The sequence below is a fragment of the Bombus bifarius genome, unplaced genomic scaffold (genome assembly GCF_011952205.1).
Source record: "Bombus bifarius isolate JDL3187 unplaced genomic scaffold, Bbif_JDL3187 scf7180000008213, whole genome shotgun sequence".
Classification (NCBI taxonomy): domain Eukaryota; kingdom Metazoa; phylum Arthropoda; class Insecta; order Hymenoptera; family Apidae; genus Bombus; species Bombus bifarius.
This window is the reverse complement of record NW_022884516.1, coordinates 2,040,178-2,060,159: the sequence shown is the minus strand read 5'-3', so window position 1 is coordinate 2,060,159 and position 19,982 is coordinate 2,040,178. Positions and strand designations below refer to the sequence as shown.

The 19,982-nt window shown below is 42.9% G+C and overlaps 1 protein-coding gene across 9 annotated transcripts in view; it reads right to left on the bottom strand.

Moving 5' to 3' along the window:
• Window positions 1–19,982, bottom strand: part of LOC117210891 (dystrophin, isoforms A/C/F/G/H) — a 441,996-nt gene that overhangs the window by 352,168 nt on the left and 69,846 nt on the right. For all 9 annotated transcript variants that reach the window (XM_033454312.1, XM_033454311.1, XM_033454305.1 and 6 more), the window contains 2 exons: window positions 13,454–13,665; window positions 5,070–5,168 (listed from right to left, as the gene is read on the bottom strand). In XM_033454312.1, the coding sequence (XP_033310203.1) occupies window positions 5,070–5,168; window positions 13,454–13,665 (311 nt within the window). The remainder of the gene's footprint in view (window positions 1–5,069; window positions 5,169–13,453; window positions 13,666–19,982) is intronic.

The window sequence follows — 19,982 nt, the reverse complement described above, 5'->3', positions numbered from 1 at the left end:
AGAAACTGACTGAAATTCGCAGCTTCATGGGCATCTGTGGTAGCTAGGAAACGGTATTATATATATATATATAATAGCGTTACATATATACATACATTTTTATATACTTATGTATGTATGTATGTATGTATGTATGTATGTATGTATGTATGTATGTATGTATGTATGTATGTATGTATATGTGTATGTATATGCATATGTATATGTATATGTGTGTGTATATGTATATATGTATCATCCTCTCTTCTATGGCTTACGGGGTATAAAGCCTACGGGGCACAAAATTCGCGTACAGAGGGTGCCGTTTAGTAAGCGCTTTAAACCATCGCCAAAACAGACGCAGCAATTTCGTTACCGAAGGGTTGGAAATTGAAAATTTGATAGGATGAAACAAAATTGCGTTTGATTCTTCCAAACAGAAAATAATTTCCAATTTTTCTCGTATCTTTTTCTGTATTTTCCATTTTTTGGTCGAACGTAATGAAAATTTTGCTATCACGCTCAGGATTACCCGATATTGATTTATGTATTATTTCGAATATTTTAAACAATTTTAAAGCGATTCACCAAAGTTTTCGATACCTTTTGTTCCTTAAGAAAAAAGAGAAAAAAGAAGAAAAACAGGTATTACCGGTGGATTCGCAAGATTTTAGCACAAAAAGAACATTCGTTATTTCCGATTTATCAAGCGCGAGGTCAAATCTATCGCTGCCATGGTACCTAATCGGATGTCGAGGGGATAAAGAAGATGCGCACTGCGCACACGCAATCCACCCTTCTATAATTGCCGAATGCTAAGACCAAATAATTCTCCTTGGAAATGTTATTTCTGAGACTTTATACGAATGATAATAAAGTTAAACAAAATATATTCCATTGTGACAATTGTTCGAGTATACTACGAACGTCGATGTATTCTTTAAAATTCTAAAATATCAAGCACAAAGAATTCCTTGTATCAACCGGAATTCTCATATCAGATTATCGTCAATGAATATATTACTTCGTAGCGAGTCGTCAAAATTTCATTCGCGTGTATTCGCGTGGGAAGCAAACAGTGCAAATATGATAAAGGCGCGATAAGGATAAAAATCCTGGACACGTTGAATAATACAAGAGCCAGGGTAACATCGACTTGCCTGTTGTATACGCGATTCAAAGTTAGACGTCAGTGAGTACGATTCAATTTATGGAGGGACAGCGTGTTTGATTTACACGCGAAACAATTAGAACAAACGTTTCGCTCAAAGTAACTTTACAGCCTCTCGCCATACAAATTTTATTTACGTCGCACGTCAAATTCAAGTTTATCTGTACGAACGTTTTTTCAAACTGTTGTATCACCGCGTAGATCTATCGTTACGTACCGGCCCGAAACCGACAAATTTTGCGGGTCCGAATTAAAATCGAAAACACGCTGACCGAGTCAGTCGAAAATCCTGTCGAACTTTCAATTGCACGGAATAAATAATCCGTGAATAAAGAGAAATTCTTAAATTCAATTATTTCGTCTCGGTTTTTCTCTTAAAATCTTTCTTAGTTCATCGGTAAAGCAAGAAATCGATCGAGGGAGCTTGACAAATTTCAATAAAAAAAAAAAGACTAGAGTTCGATAATCAAAATTGGGAAAGGTCACTGAATTGCACAATTACTGAAAAAGGGACGAGGAATAAAGCGAGAAACAGGGAAAGAGAACGCAACGAGGTGGAAAAATCGATCGAAAAAGGACCTTTGACGTTGGATTAAAAATGGGTCGCGCGTTTATGAGTATGCACACGACGACGTGAAAAATGCGATGATGCGCACGTTCCTCGCGCGATATTACTTTAACGAGGTCGAACTAAATCGAGCACTGTGACTTCAGCTCGCCAACATCTACCACGTCTGGCCTTCGCGGAAAAACTTGCCATTTCTTTGCTCGTAATCGCGAGAACGTTCTACAAAAGGAACGGCAATTAAATATCCCGTTCCAGTCTGCAACAGCTTGCAAGGCGAATTCGAGAACTTGACTCAGACGTGCGTGACGCGCGTAAAAGCGTACAGCCTCATCCGGATATCGTTTTGTTCACGCCTCTCTCTCTCTCTCTCTCTCTCTCTCTCTCCTTCTCTCTCTTTCCCTTCAGCTCGAATCGAAATAATTCGAAAGTAATTTCAATTTAGCCGGCTCCGACTCGAGCGAGACACTAATTGCGAAAATCGTTGTGGAAGTTGGCCGGAGAAAGTTCGTCAAAACTCCGCGTAATTAGATACCGGACCGTGCTACCTCTTTAAGGAAATTTCGCCTCGACTCGGCGCGGCAAAACGACGATCTTGTAATATTGGATGGAAGGAATGTTCTTCTACTACTACGTTTGGAAAAGCAGAGAACAGGGCGGTGCAGTTACGTCACGCATTACAGACATGACTAACGCGAATACTGCTGCAACTACGATGTAGAAGCGATCTTTGTAATTTGTATAACGTAGAAAAGGATTCGAGGATATGCATAGTAATTCGATGATCGCGTCTCTCTACGAAGGTAAACTAATTAGCGCGTAAAGTCGATCGTTACAGTATCAAACGACTGCGCAAACAACCGTTGTAATATTCAGCGATATACCCGACGATAATTTGCCGTTTTACTCTACAGAGACATTGATTTAATATCCAATTACAAGTTCAAATTACACGACGATTCCGACCAACTCGGTGGTTCGAGTCGCTCAAATTTTAACGCTTTCGAATTTCAACGCTGCTCTTCCAAAGTGACACAGTTACATCGACTGAAGTTCAGTGCAGCGCAACATCGCGTAATATATGCACGAAAACGTCGACGACGCACCTTCGAACGTACATCCTCCTCGTTTTAAATGACAAATCAAAGACCATCTGCAATTTAGCCTTCGGATACTCGGAGTTTACGTACACGTTCATCCTACGTTTCTATCTATCGTTGGTACTTAATTAAGATTTTCTTTTTTTTAATGTAGGATAAGTAGATTACCATTTCGACGTACGAGACAAGAAACGACGTAAAAAGTGATACGCGTACGATCGCGTATTTCCTTAGAAACCTGTGCTTCTATTCCTCGCCGGTTTAATTACTCCAGTTTCGCGTATCGAATGATTTTAATTCCAGTAATCAGCGCTATTCAAAGAGTGCTGATATTCCTCTATGCATTATGAAAAACCTTCGTCTCAACTCTCTGTCTATCTCTTCCTTCCTCTTCCACTCGGTGGCTCTTTCATTTCTCCATATCTTTTGCTCCGGCTTCCTCCAATCGGAAATCAATAACAACACCGCCGTAACCGACCCATTGTTTTCTACCGTTCTTGTGAAATTGTGTCCCAGCGATTCGAGTGGCGCTTTAACGAGACAAGGGCCGCCATATGATTTCAGTGGAAACCGGTTATCATTGATCAAGAATGGGACACAGGCTTTCTTTCTTTTCACGCGCAAAATTCATCGACAGATACAAAGGTAATCGAACTTCGTGGGGCCTTCTCTTCGCTCGCTTCCGAACTTTCTCAGCGCTTTCGAACGAGAGACGGAAAAATCTGAAATATCCTCGGAGTCGAGGAACAATCGCTTCCTGTCCGGCGGTGTTCTCGAATCGAGGAAAAAGCGCTCTCGATAAGGACAGGTCGAGAGATAGAAGAAGCACTCGTTCTGGTACGAGCCTCCATTGAAGAGGAGCATTCGCGAAAGGACTGCCAATAAGATTTAATTAATTCCTTCAGTCGAGTTTTATCGAACACCAACCCACACCGCTTTGCTCCGAGCTGAAAAGATTACGACCGACCATTGATACTACACAAAGCACACTTTATGGGTCCTTTCACCCTCGCTACCGTTATGGAAACGATCAATGGAACAAATAAATAGAACTCGCGGAAAGAAAACGGGCTAAGTTAACTTTGCTCCACTTGAAAAGTGTTTATATTAGCAACGCGATCTTTAATGTAAAACACGGGAAATCGAACCTAGAATTTTCCTTTGCCTGCACTGCCCTTGTTTCTAGAGCCTCGGAGAAGAGGACACTTCTTTCGAGAAACCAAACGTTACATAAATTGTAATTATCCGTTTATAAGGATGAGAATACAAATTTGCATCGATATCGTCGAATTATTCGATCTAAAGCATTTCGTTTTGATATTTTATCGTGGAAAAAATAATAAACTCCGAAGAAAAACAGGGAATCGATAAAAATATTAAAAAATATTTTTCCAACGAAGCCAAAGATAAAAAAAGAAATAAAAGAGGAAAATTTGTGGACGAGAGATACGTAGCAAATCAACGGACGAGTAATCAATAGTCTGAGCATAACTATTGCGCGTGAAGCAACAATGTATCGTCGACGCACAAATAGGAAGGCGTGGCAGCGTTCATTGGACCCTTAATGCCAATGCCAATGTCAGGGTTTTCCCGGTCAGTAAACCCCCAGAAACCCCCACCTTTAACCCTCGGAAAACTGAGAAAGCGCCATCGCACCCTCGCTTACAAGGATCCGTTGAAACCACCGTGCAGCAATCGTCGATCGACAAACTGGGAAGAAACTCTGCGCTGATAACGCAGAGAGGTTCTCGCTTTACCCTCCAAGTACAGATAAGGGTTGAAGCTACGAAGCTGCTCGTTTACAATCCCCTCGTGGATATTGCAGATCATGCCTTTGCCGACGTAGGAACTCTTAGTTCTCTGCATTCACGTAGGATTGACACGTTTGGTAAAATAATCGAGGAAGATAAAGAAGGAAAATGACATTTTTAGGTGCAATAAATCTACAATAAAATTTTTAGAAGATTTTTACACAGCTTACTGTTTAAGATTTACATTGCGATAATAAATGATAGAAGGACTATTATAGAATTTAGATTAAGAAGGAAGATCAAACGGTCGAAGATTATTAATAAATACTCCAAGCATCGTTAAATATTTAGAAACTATTTTGCAAAACTTTGAGCGAACGGAAATGAACATGAAGCTATTGGACGTCATGTAAAATGCAAGAACGGCGCGGCGCACGAACGAAGAACTTACGCATCTAAAGCGAATCGTGAATTTGTCGTGCGAGCGACGATAATCTACTTACCATTTGTTTATCAAGCGCCTCCATAATTTCGCCGACATCGCCGACGACCACGGCTTGTTTTCGCAGCATCTCTTCTTCGACCGTCAACCAGTCGCGTATCTGAAACAGAGATAAAATATCATTATTATACTTCCATTGTAATTTATTATCATTATACTTGTCGTACTTTCAGTCTCTTACAATTAAAGATAAAAACAACCTATTAGGTTGTATCAGAGCATAAAAATCTTCTAAAAACGGTAGCTGACAAAGTTGACGAAGTTTTGCGAAATCCGAAGGCGTAATTATCGAACTAAGCGATTATCTTAATATTTCAAAAACTTTGGAGAGAACGAAGAAACGTGTGAGCGCGAAAACAAAACAAGAAGTCGATCTTGGTAACGCAAGACCGATTTCTAAATTGCCGTGATTATTCCGAATGTTAATACCGACTTCGTGGAATAAAAATGGTGAATGTGACTTATCGTATTTTTGTCCCAATACTCTGAATACGTTTTTAGATGAAGAAGAAGGTTATTTTACCCTAGAGCGTAGAAATTCCCTGTTGGAATAAAAATATTGGAAAGTGATGGAATGGAAACGGAAAGAAGACATCGATCAGAGGGGAATGGGATGCGAACAGGATAGGACCGAATCGAGTATTTACAGCCGGAAATTAGCTGGGAGTGCCTGTCCGTAAGTGGCTCGCTCCGTTTCCTGATATCAGGCAGGAGACCAGGGAAAACGTACCGATACACGGTTATTACAGCAAAAACATTACGCGCGCCACGTCTCATTGTCTTTCGGGCATTGTTCCTATAATTACGAAGCATTGTCTCTGGTAACGGGATTATCGTGGTAAAACGAAAATTTCACCGCGAATACCTCACATTTCAATAATAACAGACAATAAATTTTCTCCGTGAAAGCCAGCAGCAGCGCGCATAATTAAATATCAAGGATACATTGCTTAATTACAGTTCGATGTTGAAATCGGTATAGAAAACCGCGAGCTTCCAAACGCATAATTACTTTTTTGTTCCACCTCGAAAGATTTACTCCATTCGATATCTAGAAAAAATGCGACAGGAACGTTCGAAAGCTTGATATCGAATTGGATGCGCCGAGACAAAGCTGTCGTTTGGCCATACAGCTTTTCTTTGCATCGGATTAACGAATAGCTTGTACGCTTTTATCGGTACGAGAACAACAGGCATTACTCAACGTGCTCGATAGACCGTGTTGTGCGTACGAAGGTTGAACGACCTGCAATGTACAATTTTCCTTCGCTAATTGTATTTTTCGTATTTATCGAGCTCTTGCTTCGTAATATCGAACCACGCTCGTGGAACGAATCGTCGTTCCAGGTCGAGAAAAATAAAGTTTAATTTTCACTCGGCTTCGATGTCTCTATAAGAACGGTTAATAAGCTTATGGCGTTATTTTTCGATATTTTTAGATTAAACGTTGAAAAAAATCGCGCGATATTGTTGGTAAAGGACCCGCGAAATAATTTCTACTGCGAAAATTCCGCCGATCTGGAGGCAACGCGGACGTATCTCCATCTAAAAAGGAAACGACGTTTACGAGCTACTAAAAAGTGGACGAACAATCATAATCGACTTCGGATGCCGGGTAACGCAGCCAGGAAACGGATGTTCGAGGACAACCAATGTTTCTGCGAGTCGTGAGCGTGTAACTTTCGGGGTAGGTCGATAAATCGCGAAAGAGATAAGCCGGAATGCTACAGGAAATTAAGGTCTCGCTCGGCTCGACATTTTCTCCCCCCTCGACGAGTCTGTCGGAGCTTCGTATCTGAGCCAGTGTCCTTCCTCTCTGGCTTTCACTTTAGCCCTCCGCTTCCACATAAAGCCGACCTGATTAAGTGCATGTTGTCGAAGAACGATCATATCTCTCATGTGGTTTTCTTCACGGCGTACTTTTTTCCCCTCCCTTCTTGAAAAGCCTCGACGAGAGAAGCCCGATGAAAATGAAAGGCCTAGACGTCGTCCCCCGGCTGTCCCGAGGGAGCACACAGCCAAGGAGGGTGGAAGAATATATATGTATACACGAGCAAGAAAATATTCCTGCCAGTCCTCGTATATATGCCACCAGACTTTTCACGCGACAGTAGATTTGATATTTGACCTGCTGAAAAATGCGCCCGGTAGAACGATGATTATCGTCGCACATACACAGTTGTCGTACGGAATTTCAGAGCAACGTGGAATTCCGAAGACGATTGACGAAGGAAACAATGCGAGTAATAGCTGCAAGCTGTAGGTAAATATTTTTTTACGATTCCTTTCTCTCTTTCTTTCTTTCTTTCTTTCTTTCGTGTTGACTTCAAACATTCTTGGCTTCTTAGTCATACAGTTCACTCTTGACTAACTTTCTCTTCAGTGCACGCTTCAAAACGTTTACCACGAGCACACACTCGGGTATCCTCGCGAAGCTAGACGAACAAAGCTGCACGCACTATACGAGGACAATTGAAATTAAATTTGTTTCGCAACAGCGATATCGTGTTTAAAATCTTCCTCCGAGTTGCTCGATCGCCGTGGTGGAAACGCGTTGATGTAACACAGCGAACAACGACATTCGACGTTTCAGAAAATTTTATCCGTGTTCGCGTGAACGAGAACAAGACGACAGAATTAAAAATATTGAAAGTCGAACGATCATCGTGGCTCGGCCTGACCTATATCGAACCTCTTCCACTTGTTCCGCCGATATCGCTCGAAATAAACGAACGGCTTAATTTGAAATATAAACGCAGCTGTGACGAATCGATACAAGGTTCGACGGGCGATGAAAAATAGACAGAATCCATTTTATTCGATAGCCATTTCGATCGGCCGGCCGTATTTTTCTCCAAGCGAGAAGAATTCGGAAATAATTCCCGAGGAATCGATAAGATAACGAGAAATAGTTCGCGCTTTTGCAGCGGAACTGTCGGAGGATTGTTAATGGAACACGCTAAAAGATCAATCTCGAATCCTCGAGATAGCCAAGGAAACACCGGCCAACTGTATCGACGGAGTATCGATATTAAATTTCTCGATGAAATTGGAATTACTTTCGCTTCGAACCGAAACGAATCGGATCGATCGCGTTTCGTCTCTGTTTCCTTCCGACGAAACGGCCGAAACTTCCCGGCATTCGTGGCGTACTTCTGCGTGAAAAGTTCAACGACTCTTCTCCAACGTTCGAGCGCCCTTCCAACCGCATCGTTCGCCATCGTTGTTTTACTTTCTCTATGGATTGTTCTCCCGTAAAAAAAAAAATTCCTTTCCATCCCCTGGCTGGCTTGCGTTTTTTCAGCTTCGAAATACGAACGTTTTAAAGCAACAAATAACGAGAAACGAAGGAAACAACGAAATGGCATCGAAACGAAGGTAAATCGAGGACCAGAGCGAATTTAATATAGAGGAAAGGTTGACAGGGCTTGCACAACGTGCGAATACACGAGGGTACCATACGCGTCAAATAGGAAAACATGTCGCCGAGACGACCAACAAGAATCTAATAAGCTAGATACCACGGCCTTCTCAAAGGAAAATGTGGTACAAAATAGTTCCTGCGCCAGGAAACACAGAAACGAGGTTTTGTACGTACCACGATGGAAAGAAGCTACGGTCTAGAAACACGATGCACGACCGAGAAGGATAGAGTGGCCAGAAGGAAGCCAATGGACGAAATCCTGGTGTCGATATAAAGAACACGCGTACCTCTCTATATCACATTCTTTGTCGTGAATGGAAAATGTAGTTTAAAAACTTCGGTATGGACAAACGTAACGCGAATAAATTGAGTCTTAAATCGAGCCCGTTTAAAAATACTGCAACCTACTTTCCTCTTGCGAGGGGTGCCCTTTTGTTTGTCTTTCGTTTCTTCGTCTTTCTTTTTTCCTGGTTGCACAGAGAAACCGGTCTGAAGAGGCAATGACGACCGAGTAAATCGATCCTGTAAGTAGCATAGCGTGCACGAAACGAGGCCTAACACGGGGCAAAATAGAATTTCATTGGCAACTGCGATTCCTGTTCGAGTCTCGTTACCTCGAAGCCTCTCGTCGCTTTATGCAAACAGCACAATACTTGTCAGCGAGACAGCATAGCCGGAAATGGAAGAAGGGAGGTAGCTGTTATGACGTCGGACCGAGCCTCGAGTCTGACTGTTGACTCGGCAAATAGGAAAAGCGTACCATACAATCGACACAATAGACGAGCAGAGATGACAATAAAAGCTATCCGACCGAGATAATTACGAATTTTTATCTAGGCCGTTCGACTAGAAATTCGCTTGTGTAAGCCGTAAAGTGTCACACGCCCATCTACACGAGGACACGCTTTCAACGAAACTGGCGCAAACGTGTCTCCATTAAGGACGCCGAGTTTCGAATTTAGAACGCTATTTTTGGAAATGCCAAGTTTCACGTGTTCGAAGAGAAAGTTTACGGCACAGAGGAGCCTAAACTTTTAACCGACCCTACCTGGATTTTCGCTTCCACTTCAGGATCGATGAAGAAATGTAGAACGCGTACAGAATTTGCGCAATTGGTTTCTACCGAATTAAATTTATTTCACGTACGAACATTTTACATGCTTATTTGTAGGAAATTATCTAAGAAAACGATAAAGATTAAAAAAGCAAAAGTTGTTCAAAGTATCGAGATACTCCCGTTAGTCGAACGTATTTAGTAGTAGTTACACTGGAACACGTAAATGACAATCGTCGAAGCGACGCGACACAATTACACGAGATAAAGGAAGAAATGCGCGAGCGTGCAAAGTAGCGTCAACAGGCGGCAACAATATAGCACGCGGTACGAGTTAAAAGGAGCTTGATAAATCGGTACACGGATCGTTGCACAAAGGAACCTCGCAAAAGGACAAGCGAGGATGACGTAAGGGCGAAGAAATTGCACCGAAAATGAAGTAAATAGAGACGATACCCGTGTTTTAGTATGTTAATGCGCTCCTTATAAGCAGGGACGTCTCTCAAAGACAGTATTTCTTCAAACGTCGTGAAAAATCTATCGTACAAGCTTTAAACAAAGTGCAAAAAAATATCGCAAGAAGGCACGATAAAAATACGAGCGAAAAGTCAAAGGAGACTTTTACACAGACGCGTTGTTTGATCAGAATGGTTATTAAAGTCAGGATAGAAGATCTGTCCAAAAGAAACGGTCTTTATTGCCTCGAAACAAAATGTGAGAAAAGTAGTTCCGTCACTCAATTGGCGAACAATATTTTAACAAGTCGCCCGAAGCAACTTCATTGTTTGCAGACAGACAAACTTCTCGAAGAATACGTTTTGTACAAATAGAATCCAAACGCTGCCAGTAGCACAAACACGTAATAAAGTCGACGGACCTGGCTATCGTACAACGTGGCGCGACTGAAGAACAAAAATTTCATAATGGAGAGATATGAAGTTCGGTTGAAAGAGGAGCGGTCTTTTCCAGCACAGGGAATCTGATTAAAAAAAAAAGAAAAAAGAAAAAATGGAAGTAGAAAAGGAAGAAAGACGATCGAAAAAGAAACGAAGAGAAGGAAAATGGAGATTATAAGAGAAGGTCGTGTCGAGGAAATTTCGGACATCCTGTCGGAGCAGCCACTTCGATAAGACGTTCCAGATTCGAGTATGGGACGAATGAAGATCAGGGCGCCGCGAAGGCAGAGAAACGGGAGAGTAACTCGATAAAATTGACCGAGTTATACGGCTGCACGAGCGGTTCGGCGCTCCTCTGCGCCGTCTCCGCGCTGTCCACCGGCGTCACACAAATCTAATTCCTGTCCCTGATAACCGAACTCATGCCGACCGTGGCAGAATATTCCGCCAGAATCGAGCTCCTTTGGAATTTTTCGCTGTCGGCATATTTCAGACGCAGCTATTCCCGACTACGTAAGACTACGTAGGTGGAAACGTTCGACGCAACAAATAATCGTAGCTGATGCTGCGAGAACCAGCGAGATTTCTTCGAGACACGAGACAAATAGAGAAATACGACGAATTCGTCGTTTACTTCTTTCGAGATCGTGGAATTGGGGAAGAAAGCTACTTTCCACCCTAGCAGCGAGACTAAGTTCTTTGTTCCTTTTTCCACTTGAACTATCTAAAACTGCGACTAAAACTGCGTTCGTAACTTGAGCGACATATTAATACTTTTATAAAAATTTGATACGATAAGCGTTCAGATATTTTCGCGCTGCTTCTATTAATTAGTAATTTATTAATTAGTAATTTAACGTTACACCTGCGAACAACGATACGCTTTACTTTATTAAAATTTTCTACGATGACAGAATTCTTAAATTCTTGTTTCCTATCAAAAGCAGCGATTCCAAACTTTTGACCAGTAAAGCGCATCATATGAGTACAGGTTTTTTAATATTCCCTAAAAGTACATAACTGTATTCAAAAACATGGACGTTTCGGGGTAAGCAGTCGAAACGCACGATTAAAAGCACACACCGTGAGATTTTTGTTTACCCGGAACGCGTTTTCCACTCGAATGGAAATCAATCGGCGTCCGAGCAACGAATATCGAAAGGGGAATTAATTTCAGCGACTCGTTCCGCTATCCAGTTAGACTGTCCCTCCTACTTTGAGAAGCATGGAACGCGCGTTACCCCTTATTTCTGCGAGCAGATTGCCCGTTGCCACGGCGTATGAATTTAAATGTCCTCGACCGAGCCAGTGCCGTTAGTTGCCCGACTCGAATTCCACCGCAACGTTCGTGTGTGTACCTTCGCGAAACGCGCATCCAAAGAGCCGCATTCGCGATTTTAAATAACGTTTGTCTCTAAACGCGTCAACTCCCTACAACATTACCGTACGTTCCCGTTAGAAACGTCTCTCTAATCGTTCTATTAGGCCGATGAATACGAAATGTCATTTTTTTATTTTTTTTTCTTTTTTTCAAAGAAGATTTTAACGTAATTTCTGCGAAGCTCTATATCGCTCGATCTCGGCGATTTCTACGCACGTTCAGTGCACTTTTCTAGCCGCTAACTGGCTTCATTATAGTAGACATATGAAAATTAGCGAATCTGGAATCAATCGAATGGAATAAAGAAAATATAATATAATAATATATAATATAAGTCTCGAAAAATGTAACTCTTTTTAATCTTTAACTTTTTCCAAATGCTAAATTTATATACCCATGCCAGTTTTTCCAATCGTAAATTCAAACTTTGCACAAACGATATTTCATAGGCGCAGTAGAAATAATAGAAATTAAGATAAAACCGGTGTACCTAAAGGGAAAGAAGGGGTACCAAAATGAAAGAAAAGTTAAATTCCATAAAGTATCGTTAAGAAGATCGGAAGAAACGTAAGAAAGACAACGGAACTCGTGGAAATTTAGAGTTTTTGTGCAAGTCGTAAGCGCACCCTCAGGCACGTCCATCCGTTACGTTGCTATATTCTCATCACTCTCTTTCCACGTAATTTATGAGTTTTAATTAGCCAAGATGCTCGAGGCTACACCGACTCCTGGCATTATCGTAACTAACCTTACCACCGTCGTATCACTGTTACACCGGGAAACTCACCCCTAAAGTTGTTCCGTACTCGTCATCAACGAAAACGACCAAGCCATCGTTAAGATCGTGCTTCGCGCGACAACATATCGAATTAAATGCGAAACTACCACGTTCCGCAAGCTAGAACGGCCGATTCTTTTCCTTTCGACGGTCAGCGAACGATATCGATTCGCGTTGATTATTAGCCAGGTTAATGGGCAACATATTTCTTTGGACGTTATCGTTCCGATGCTGTGGGGCAGGAGACGATGTCCCTTTGTTCCGCGATACAGCCTGTTGCTCCACGCTATTTACAAGGGGTAGTTATCGTTTTACGTGGCGAATTTTCGAAAATTTTCCACCCTCGTCGATCCACCACGAAACGTCTAAACAAGTGCCGTATAAATATCGCGGACGCTTACGGGCACATGAAAATCTTATCGACGATTCGATGTTTTAAAGAGAACGTTACGTAATAGCTTTTATCACCGAGAAGCGATTTATCGTCTGTATCATCGGTCGGCTAGAAACTGTTACTCGGAAACTTATATATCGCTAATATATATTTTCTTCTCGTGTATAGAGCTTCGTTATATAGTTGGTCGTATAATATATTTTACATAAAACGAAACGAAGGATAGAAAAATGTAAAAGAAAGCATTCTTCGAAGTAAGAACGAGTCTTTCGGTAAATGAAATTAGGTTTTGTCCATGTATCTACGTAATTCTTTTTCGTCGCGAAAGAAACAGAATTTTCTCGGTTATCTAGTGAGAAAAAGTGAAATATTTGCTGTTTCAGGTATAGAATGTTTTGTATCAAATCACTCGCCCTAAGTGTGTATTGCTACGTGAATAATTAGGATTAAAGTCTTACCTGCAGCACCGATTTGTCAAAGCCCGCTACAAGGGCGGAGGGTGAGGAAGAAGGCGAAGGCGAGGACGAGGGCGAGGTGGTATAGGCCGAAGGACTAGTGGCAGTAACGGGGGTCGAGGGTGTCGAGGGGGCAGGGGAAGGTGTCAACCCCCGAGGGCCCCCTGCAGTTGCACCCGATGCCCCCGGTGCAGTTCCTGCAGTTTTTTCCACTTCTGTAACAGAAAAACCAAAATTCCGTTAAGTACAAAGTAAAACACGATATGAAAGCTTAAGAAACGATAATTTTCTTTCTACGTAATTTACTGTCCGTTACTAATAATGTATATCGACTAACTTAATCGTTAATCAATCATAATTAACGATATCACGAGTAAACTGAATTGACGATTTCTCGAAAAACAATAAATCATCTGTAAATTAATAGCGAGGCTCTCGGACGGCCGAATGAAAACATCGAGGAACGTACAACATCGAAAACCGCGGAAAAGTGAAAACCGATATAAACGAGCCACCAAGAACTATCCCATCGAACGACTACGAAGTCGTCGACTCCAATACAATCAGCTTTGGTTTCGAAATCATATCTCGCGATCCAATCCACGTCGTAACGACGCTGTGCGATCTAGACTGCTCGTCCATTGTCCAAATCACTCTTCCACGTTGCGGTATAAAAATTCACTCGATTCTCAATGCCACGCTACTCGTACGAAATACTCACATCCATGGCTGTAATAATAAAATCGCGTAATAAAGTTCGTGCAAGTCTTTGACCGTTGATCCGAGGCTATTCGCGGCCAATCGATATTTTCGTCAACCAGTATCGATATCCGCCACGCGAATTCCACGTAGCACTCGGGGCCGGTCTCGCGCGTGAATTATACCGCAGCTAGACGTATTAAAAACCATCGTGACCCATTTGGTCGATCGTGACGGGAGACTGGATTCGGCTGGACTGGCGCCACAGTAAGAAAACTTGTAATTTTCCGGTCGGCCGGCGACATTGTATTCTTTCTCACGCGCGGCAATAGATAATAGGAACGAAAGAGGGAGCGAAACTCGGGGCCTGCAGGAAGTCGAAACGAAACTCGGTTTCGAAGCACGTACCCGGACCGAAGGTACGGTCAATTCATTGAATAGGAAAGTAACTTTCATAGTTTATAAGTTTACCCTCCGAACTCACTTCGGATCGAGTTAGTGGGAAGACGCGAGAAAGGAAGGAAGAGAGAGGAGAAAAGGGAAGACAGAGTTGGCGTCAGGATCTCGAGCGAAGATTCTTCGAAGATGCGTTTAATATGCTCGGCTCTAATGTAATTGAAAACTTTCGTTGGATTCGTTTTCGTGGCGGTCGATTTGCAACGCCTGCTTCGCGCAACTTGAAAGCTCGTTCGAAATTCCATAAATTACTGTCCTCGTGATCGAAGCGGTTGAAAATATTTCCGTTCCGCTTGCGTCGCACTTTCAGTGGAATAACGTTTCAAGAGCCGGTCCAATTAGACGAATCTTCCAATCGTGGCCAACGGTTCCCTTCGTTTGTTATCTTCCGCGAAATTTTCTCGCTAATAATTTCGCCGCACCTCCTCGCTCGGTTTCAGACGTACGTATAGTCGTGGTCGGAACGGAATGCAACGGCATTAAACTCGGAGTAATGAGAATAAATCGGGCAGGGAACCAGCTCCCTGATACCGCTTTATTGCCCGTCCGTTTCAGTCGCAAAACTTCAAGAAATCGCTTTCCCGTGTCTACGGTTTTCGTAGATGGGGTTCGCGTTCAATCGAATTAATTTCGTCAACCATCATACTTTGAAGGAGCACTCGGTTAAGTATGACGTTTCTCGCTTTGTACGCAGATAACTAGACAATTATAGTTGCACAAGGTGTTCATTTTTTGTCGTCGAAAAATGTCACGTTCAAGGTAAGCGTAAATAATTATCGCTTTAAATGTTAAAAGCCTTCTTGTTCGTTGAAAAGAGGACGAAATTGGAACATAAATATTCCAAGTCCGTAACCGGATTAAACTCGAGAAACACAATGAATTCGGCAATTTAATCGAGAAAGAAAAATTACCGCGCGGATGCAAACTGGAACAGAAGGTTTAAAGAGACCGATAAGAACCTGCGAGTATCGAGTGAACATGGTTCTAAACGTACACTGAAATAACCAAAAGATAAAAGATCGCCTTAAGGATTCATTGTAGGAGAAAGATATGACTCTTCTGTTCTCGACTACGGTAGATATCAAAGCGTTTAAGGCCTTGGCGGAGGATCTCGAACGCGACCGATACGCGAAAATATGCCTCTGGAGATCGTAAATTACGCACCGGAGTTGGTCGGAATCCGCTTTTGCAAAAGCCGTTATATTTTTATTCGCCGGGCTCTCGTATCGCCCGACAGTCCCATGACATTATCTTAACAACCGAGGGAGAGGGCAAGTTTTATTGCTGAATTTCGTTACGTTCTTGCCTGCAGTCGGCAACAGAAGCCGGAGAAGACGGAGGGAAGCTTAAGGGTCGAGACGAACGACAGAAACTCGTTTGCTCGTGTAATTACTCATGAGCCATAGAACTTTCACGGACGAAGAAGTATTTCTCAAGCGACGGTATCTTAATGTATTCGTCAAAACGTTACTTTCTTTCGTTTAAGCGACCAAAGAGCGACGTCCGTTCCTCGCGGTATTGCCAACAGGTTAATCGCGGAACAAAATCCTCACCCCGAAACTCCGTCCCTTCTCCTCTTTTAATTTTTCGCTGAAACGAAGACCGAATTTGTCTTACCGCCTCGAATTCCTTGCCGAGAGTCAAATATTTGCCGATAATTTATTTCAGTTTACGAGAACTTTTGCAACGCCTGCCGAAGATATTCCCAAGCACTTTGATAAAAACTTTGACAAAAAGGATGAAGATTTGCGAATAATTGAAGAAACAAACGAACGAAACCTACTTTAAACCGACGATTTCAGAAATCACGACCGATTAGAACAAACATAACACAATACTAAAAATAGATGTATATCGTTGTTCCGTCTCGACAAAAGTCAATAATAATCCGTTTTATTAAGAACATCTTGCACGCTTCTGGCAATTGCAGAAACGCGAAATCCGAATGCAGCAATATCGACGATTTTGGAATTTGCAGTTAGAGGTTAACGCGCGTCATAAATTTATAATCCGAACGTTAAATTTCCTATCGCCATATATATTCTCTCGATATCTTTCCACGGTACACCCAGCTCAGTAACAGCACTGAGCCACTCCGCATAATCGTACGTATTTTACGTCGTTAGTCGTTCGAATGCATCCGATTTATCAATAAATTCGTCTGGTAAAAAACGTCACATTGCGATTAAAACATCGTAGACTCGAGCAACAACTCGCTCGTACGTAGGCGTCAGACATAGTTATTCCTGACGCGGAGGTTAAACAACGAAATTAACGGCGGACCAGTGTCGTGCGATTTATGGGGTAACGCGGAAACTCCATGATACACTGCACGTCCGTATTTGCGTGCATGCACCTGTACCCTGCGCTTTCTCTCCGCCCTTGGACGAGAGACGAACTTCCTGCGAAGCGCCAGCAAGACAGAAGAGAGAGACCCGCCGTGTACAAACCTCCAAGTATACCTCCAAGTATACCTCGAACTTGCGTCATAAGTTCGTACCACTAAGTCCTTTTCGCATTCCGAAGTTGGATAGTCGGCGAACTAGTCGCGCTACTTGAGTTACACACTAAATACATAATAACGATGCTCGCGTAAAGTCTGCGCACCGTCTCTCGTTTCCATCCCTACACGGCCCGTAGTCCCGTTAGATTATGCTAATCGAGAAGGAAATCCCGCTACACCGGAAAGAAACGGAACGCGCGAACGCCGTTTAAAATTCTCCTCGCCTTTTGTTCTTTAGGGGCTTTAGCGGCTGACGCGTACACTCATACGTGACTCGTATCGCAAGATGATATTTTTTCCTCTCCGCGAAATGAAGCGGAAAAAAATTCGCTTGCGCGAGAAATGTCGTGTGTACGTACGTGCGGAGCGTGTGTTACGCTCTTCGATAGAATAAATCAAATACCACCCCCATGGGGAACATTTGTCATGCGAGGGATCTGTTTGACTGGCGCTAGTCTTGCGGATCGGGAATAGTTTGGGGTTGAGGAATCTCAAGGAGTTCGAGCCGATTTCTATCCAATTAGGGAACGCCGTGTAGTAATCGTACCTTGTCAAAACACGAGACAAGATGGAATATTTTACATACGATATTTGTTACGAGACCGCACGCCCTTCCCCTTTAATTCCGAACGGAATCTGTAACGCGAGGGACTGGTCCACGAAACGCTACTGAAAGCGAGGGTGTCTTTCTGAAGAGGACATTCGTAACACTTGTCGCCGCAGCAGCTGCCAAGAGGGAGTTATTGCTCTCTCGTAACAACGGCGACAGGGGTGGAACTTTTCCAACTGGTGTACCGTCAACGGGAATCAGACGCCTGGCCAACGGTGGTCTTTGAAAACACGTCAGCTCTTTATCAAAGCTAACAAGAAGCGTCGACTGCCGCGTCGCACCTAACCGAGTGGCTGTCGCACGGAAAAATCCATCTTCCTGCGTGGATGCGGCACCGTATGCTCATAGATACAACCGCAATTTCCGACCAACTACGTGATTTCACACATACGATCGAGTAAACCACGCAACGAGCAAACGTTCTTCCTATCTCCTCGATTATCTCGTTGTCAAAAAATTACCATCGTGATATCACGCGTTTTCTTCCGACGTTTACGTTAATTCTAACGCACGTGCCTCGAATTTTCCATCCTGTTACGCAAACACGAAATGATCGAACGCAGACGAGAACGTTTCGAAACTAAAGAGAACGATCTGAGCAGCGTTCGACGCCATCCTCTGGACGCTATTTGTAAGAACAGAAAGACCGGTGCGACGCGCGATTTATCCACGCGTACGAAGAACACCGTGGAGGAGACGAGCTGTAGCTCGGTGGCTGAACAAACACGAAAAAGAGAGACGAGAGAAAGAGTCGGGAAAGGTAAAAGGCGAGAGAGAAAAGTAGGAAAAGAGAGGCAGAAATCCCTTGTTAGCGGCTGCTAGGTCCGCCGGGATAAGTGCCGTGGGGTGGTACACGGTGAAAAATAGGACGAATTTGCAGCGAGAAACATCAATTCTCGCTGGCAGTAGTCTTATTCGGTCGAGGAGGCCCAGCCGGAAGAATCGACCGGAGAAAGCGACCAAAGTACTTGAAGCTCGCTTTCTGGTGAAAAATAGGAAAAACCGCGCCGCGAGCTTAACTCGACCGTTCGTTCGTCTGTCCGCCTGTCCACCAATGGGGGATAAGTGATGCGACAGCACAGCCCGGGAACCAGAGGAACGAACCTTGACGAGAACACAGAGACAGAGAGTCACGAGGTTCCCCCGGATAAGCAAGGTAAAGAATAGTTGGAGAAAGTGGCGATAGTCGGTGAATGAGAGTGATAGATTGCGCGACGCCATCGACCGACACTCTTCCACCAATGGCCAGCTCGACCATCGTGCTCCGCAAACGGAAACCCAATCGTTCGACAATCTCGACTTCCGTTTCGCTAAACGCGACAACCCTCGTATTCAACGCGCTCCTCAGCTGTTTGTTTGCTACCAAAGACTTTCATATTCGGGTTTAGGCGCCATATCGTAGTTGGGGAATATTTTATTTTTCAGGTATACAGTGTTATACAAACAGAGAGGTAAGTTACAATTATTATTATTGTAGTATCGGGGAGAAGGGCCCAAGAAACGTCGAGCTAACTACAGACAATGTCGCGAGAGCCGAGGCGCTGTCGGCTCCATCAATGCATTACCGGGTCCTTCAGGTAAATAGGTAAATAGCCGAAAAGACCTACGTGACCCTGGCTACGAGCGTCTGTAGAACACGTGTGCGGTGGGCCTAGCAAAAGACAATAGAGTGCTACAACGGCCCAAGAGTCAGTCGAGAAGCAGAGTGCGAGTTGAGCGGACCCGGAGTGTGAGTCGGCGTGCGACGATATTGTAGTCGGTCCTGTTGTTATCGAATATCACTTATTAAAATACGTTAAACTTTGAACTCTACCATCATCACTTGTCCTTACTCTAAGAATCCATCAGTTACTACATTATTATAGGTTACAATTACTAAATATAATTCTTGTTATAAGAAAACGTGGATATAAGATTTCGATTGCTTAGAAGCCATACTGATGTACTCTATAAATTGAAGAACAGAAAAAAATGGCTAAAAACGCTGTTTTTCTTCTATCTTGGAACTTACCATTGTTTGTGTTGTTTTCTTACATCGCCATAGTCGTAATAAACACAAAGATGTACGAACGATATCGCGTTTGCTGTAGGGGAGAAAATTGATTAAACGTAACATATATGAAGGCCAAAGAAGCGTAAATGCGAAAGGAGGAAAGGACTAGGGAGAGAACGGGATTGTAATGAAATTCGAAGAATGAAAGTACAAATGTGTTAATTATCGTACGTGATTGTAAAGAGGAAAAAGTTGGAACGATAGAGGGAAC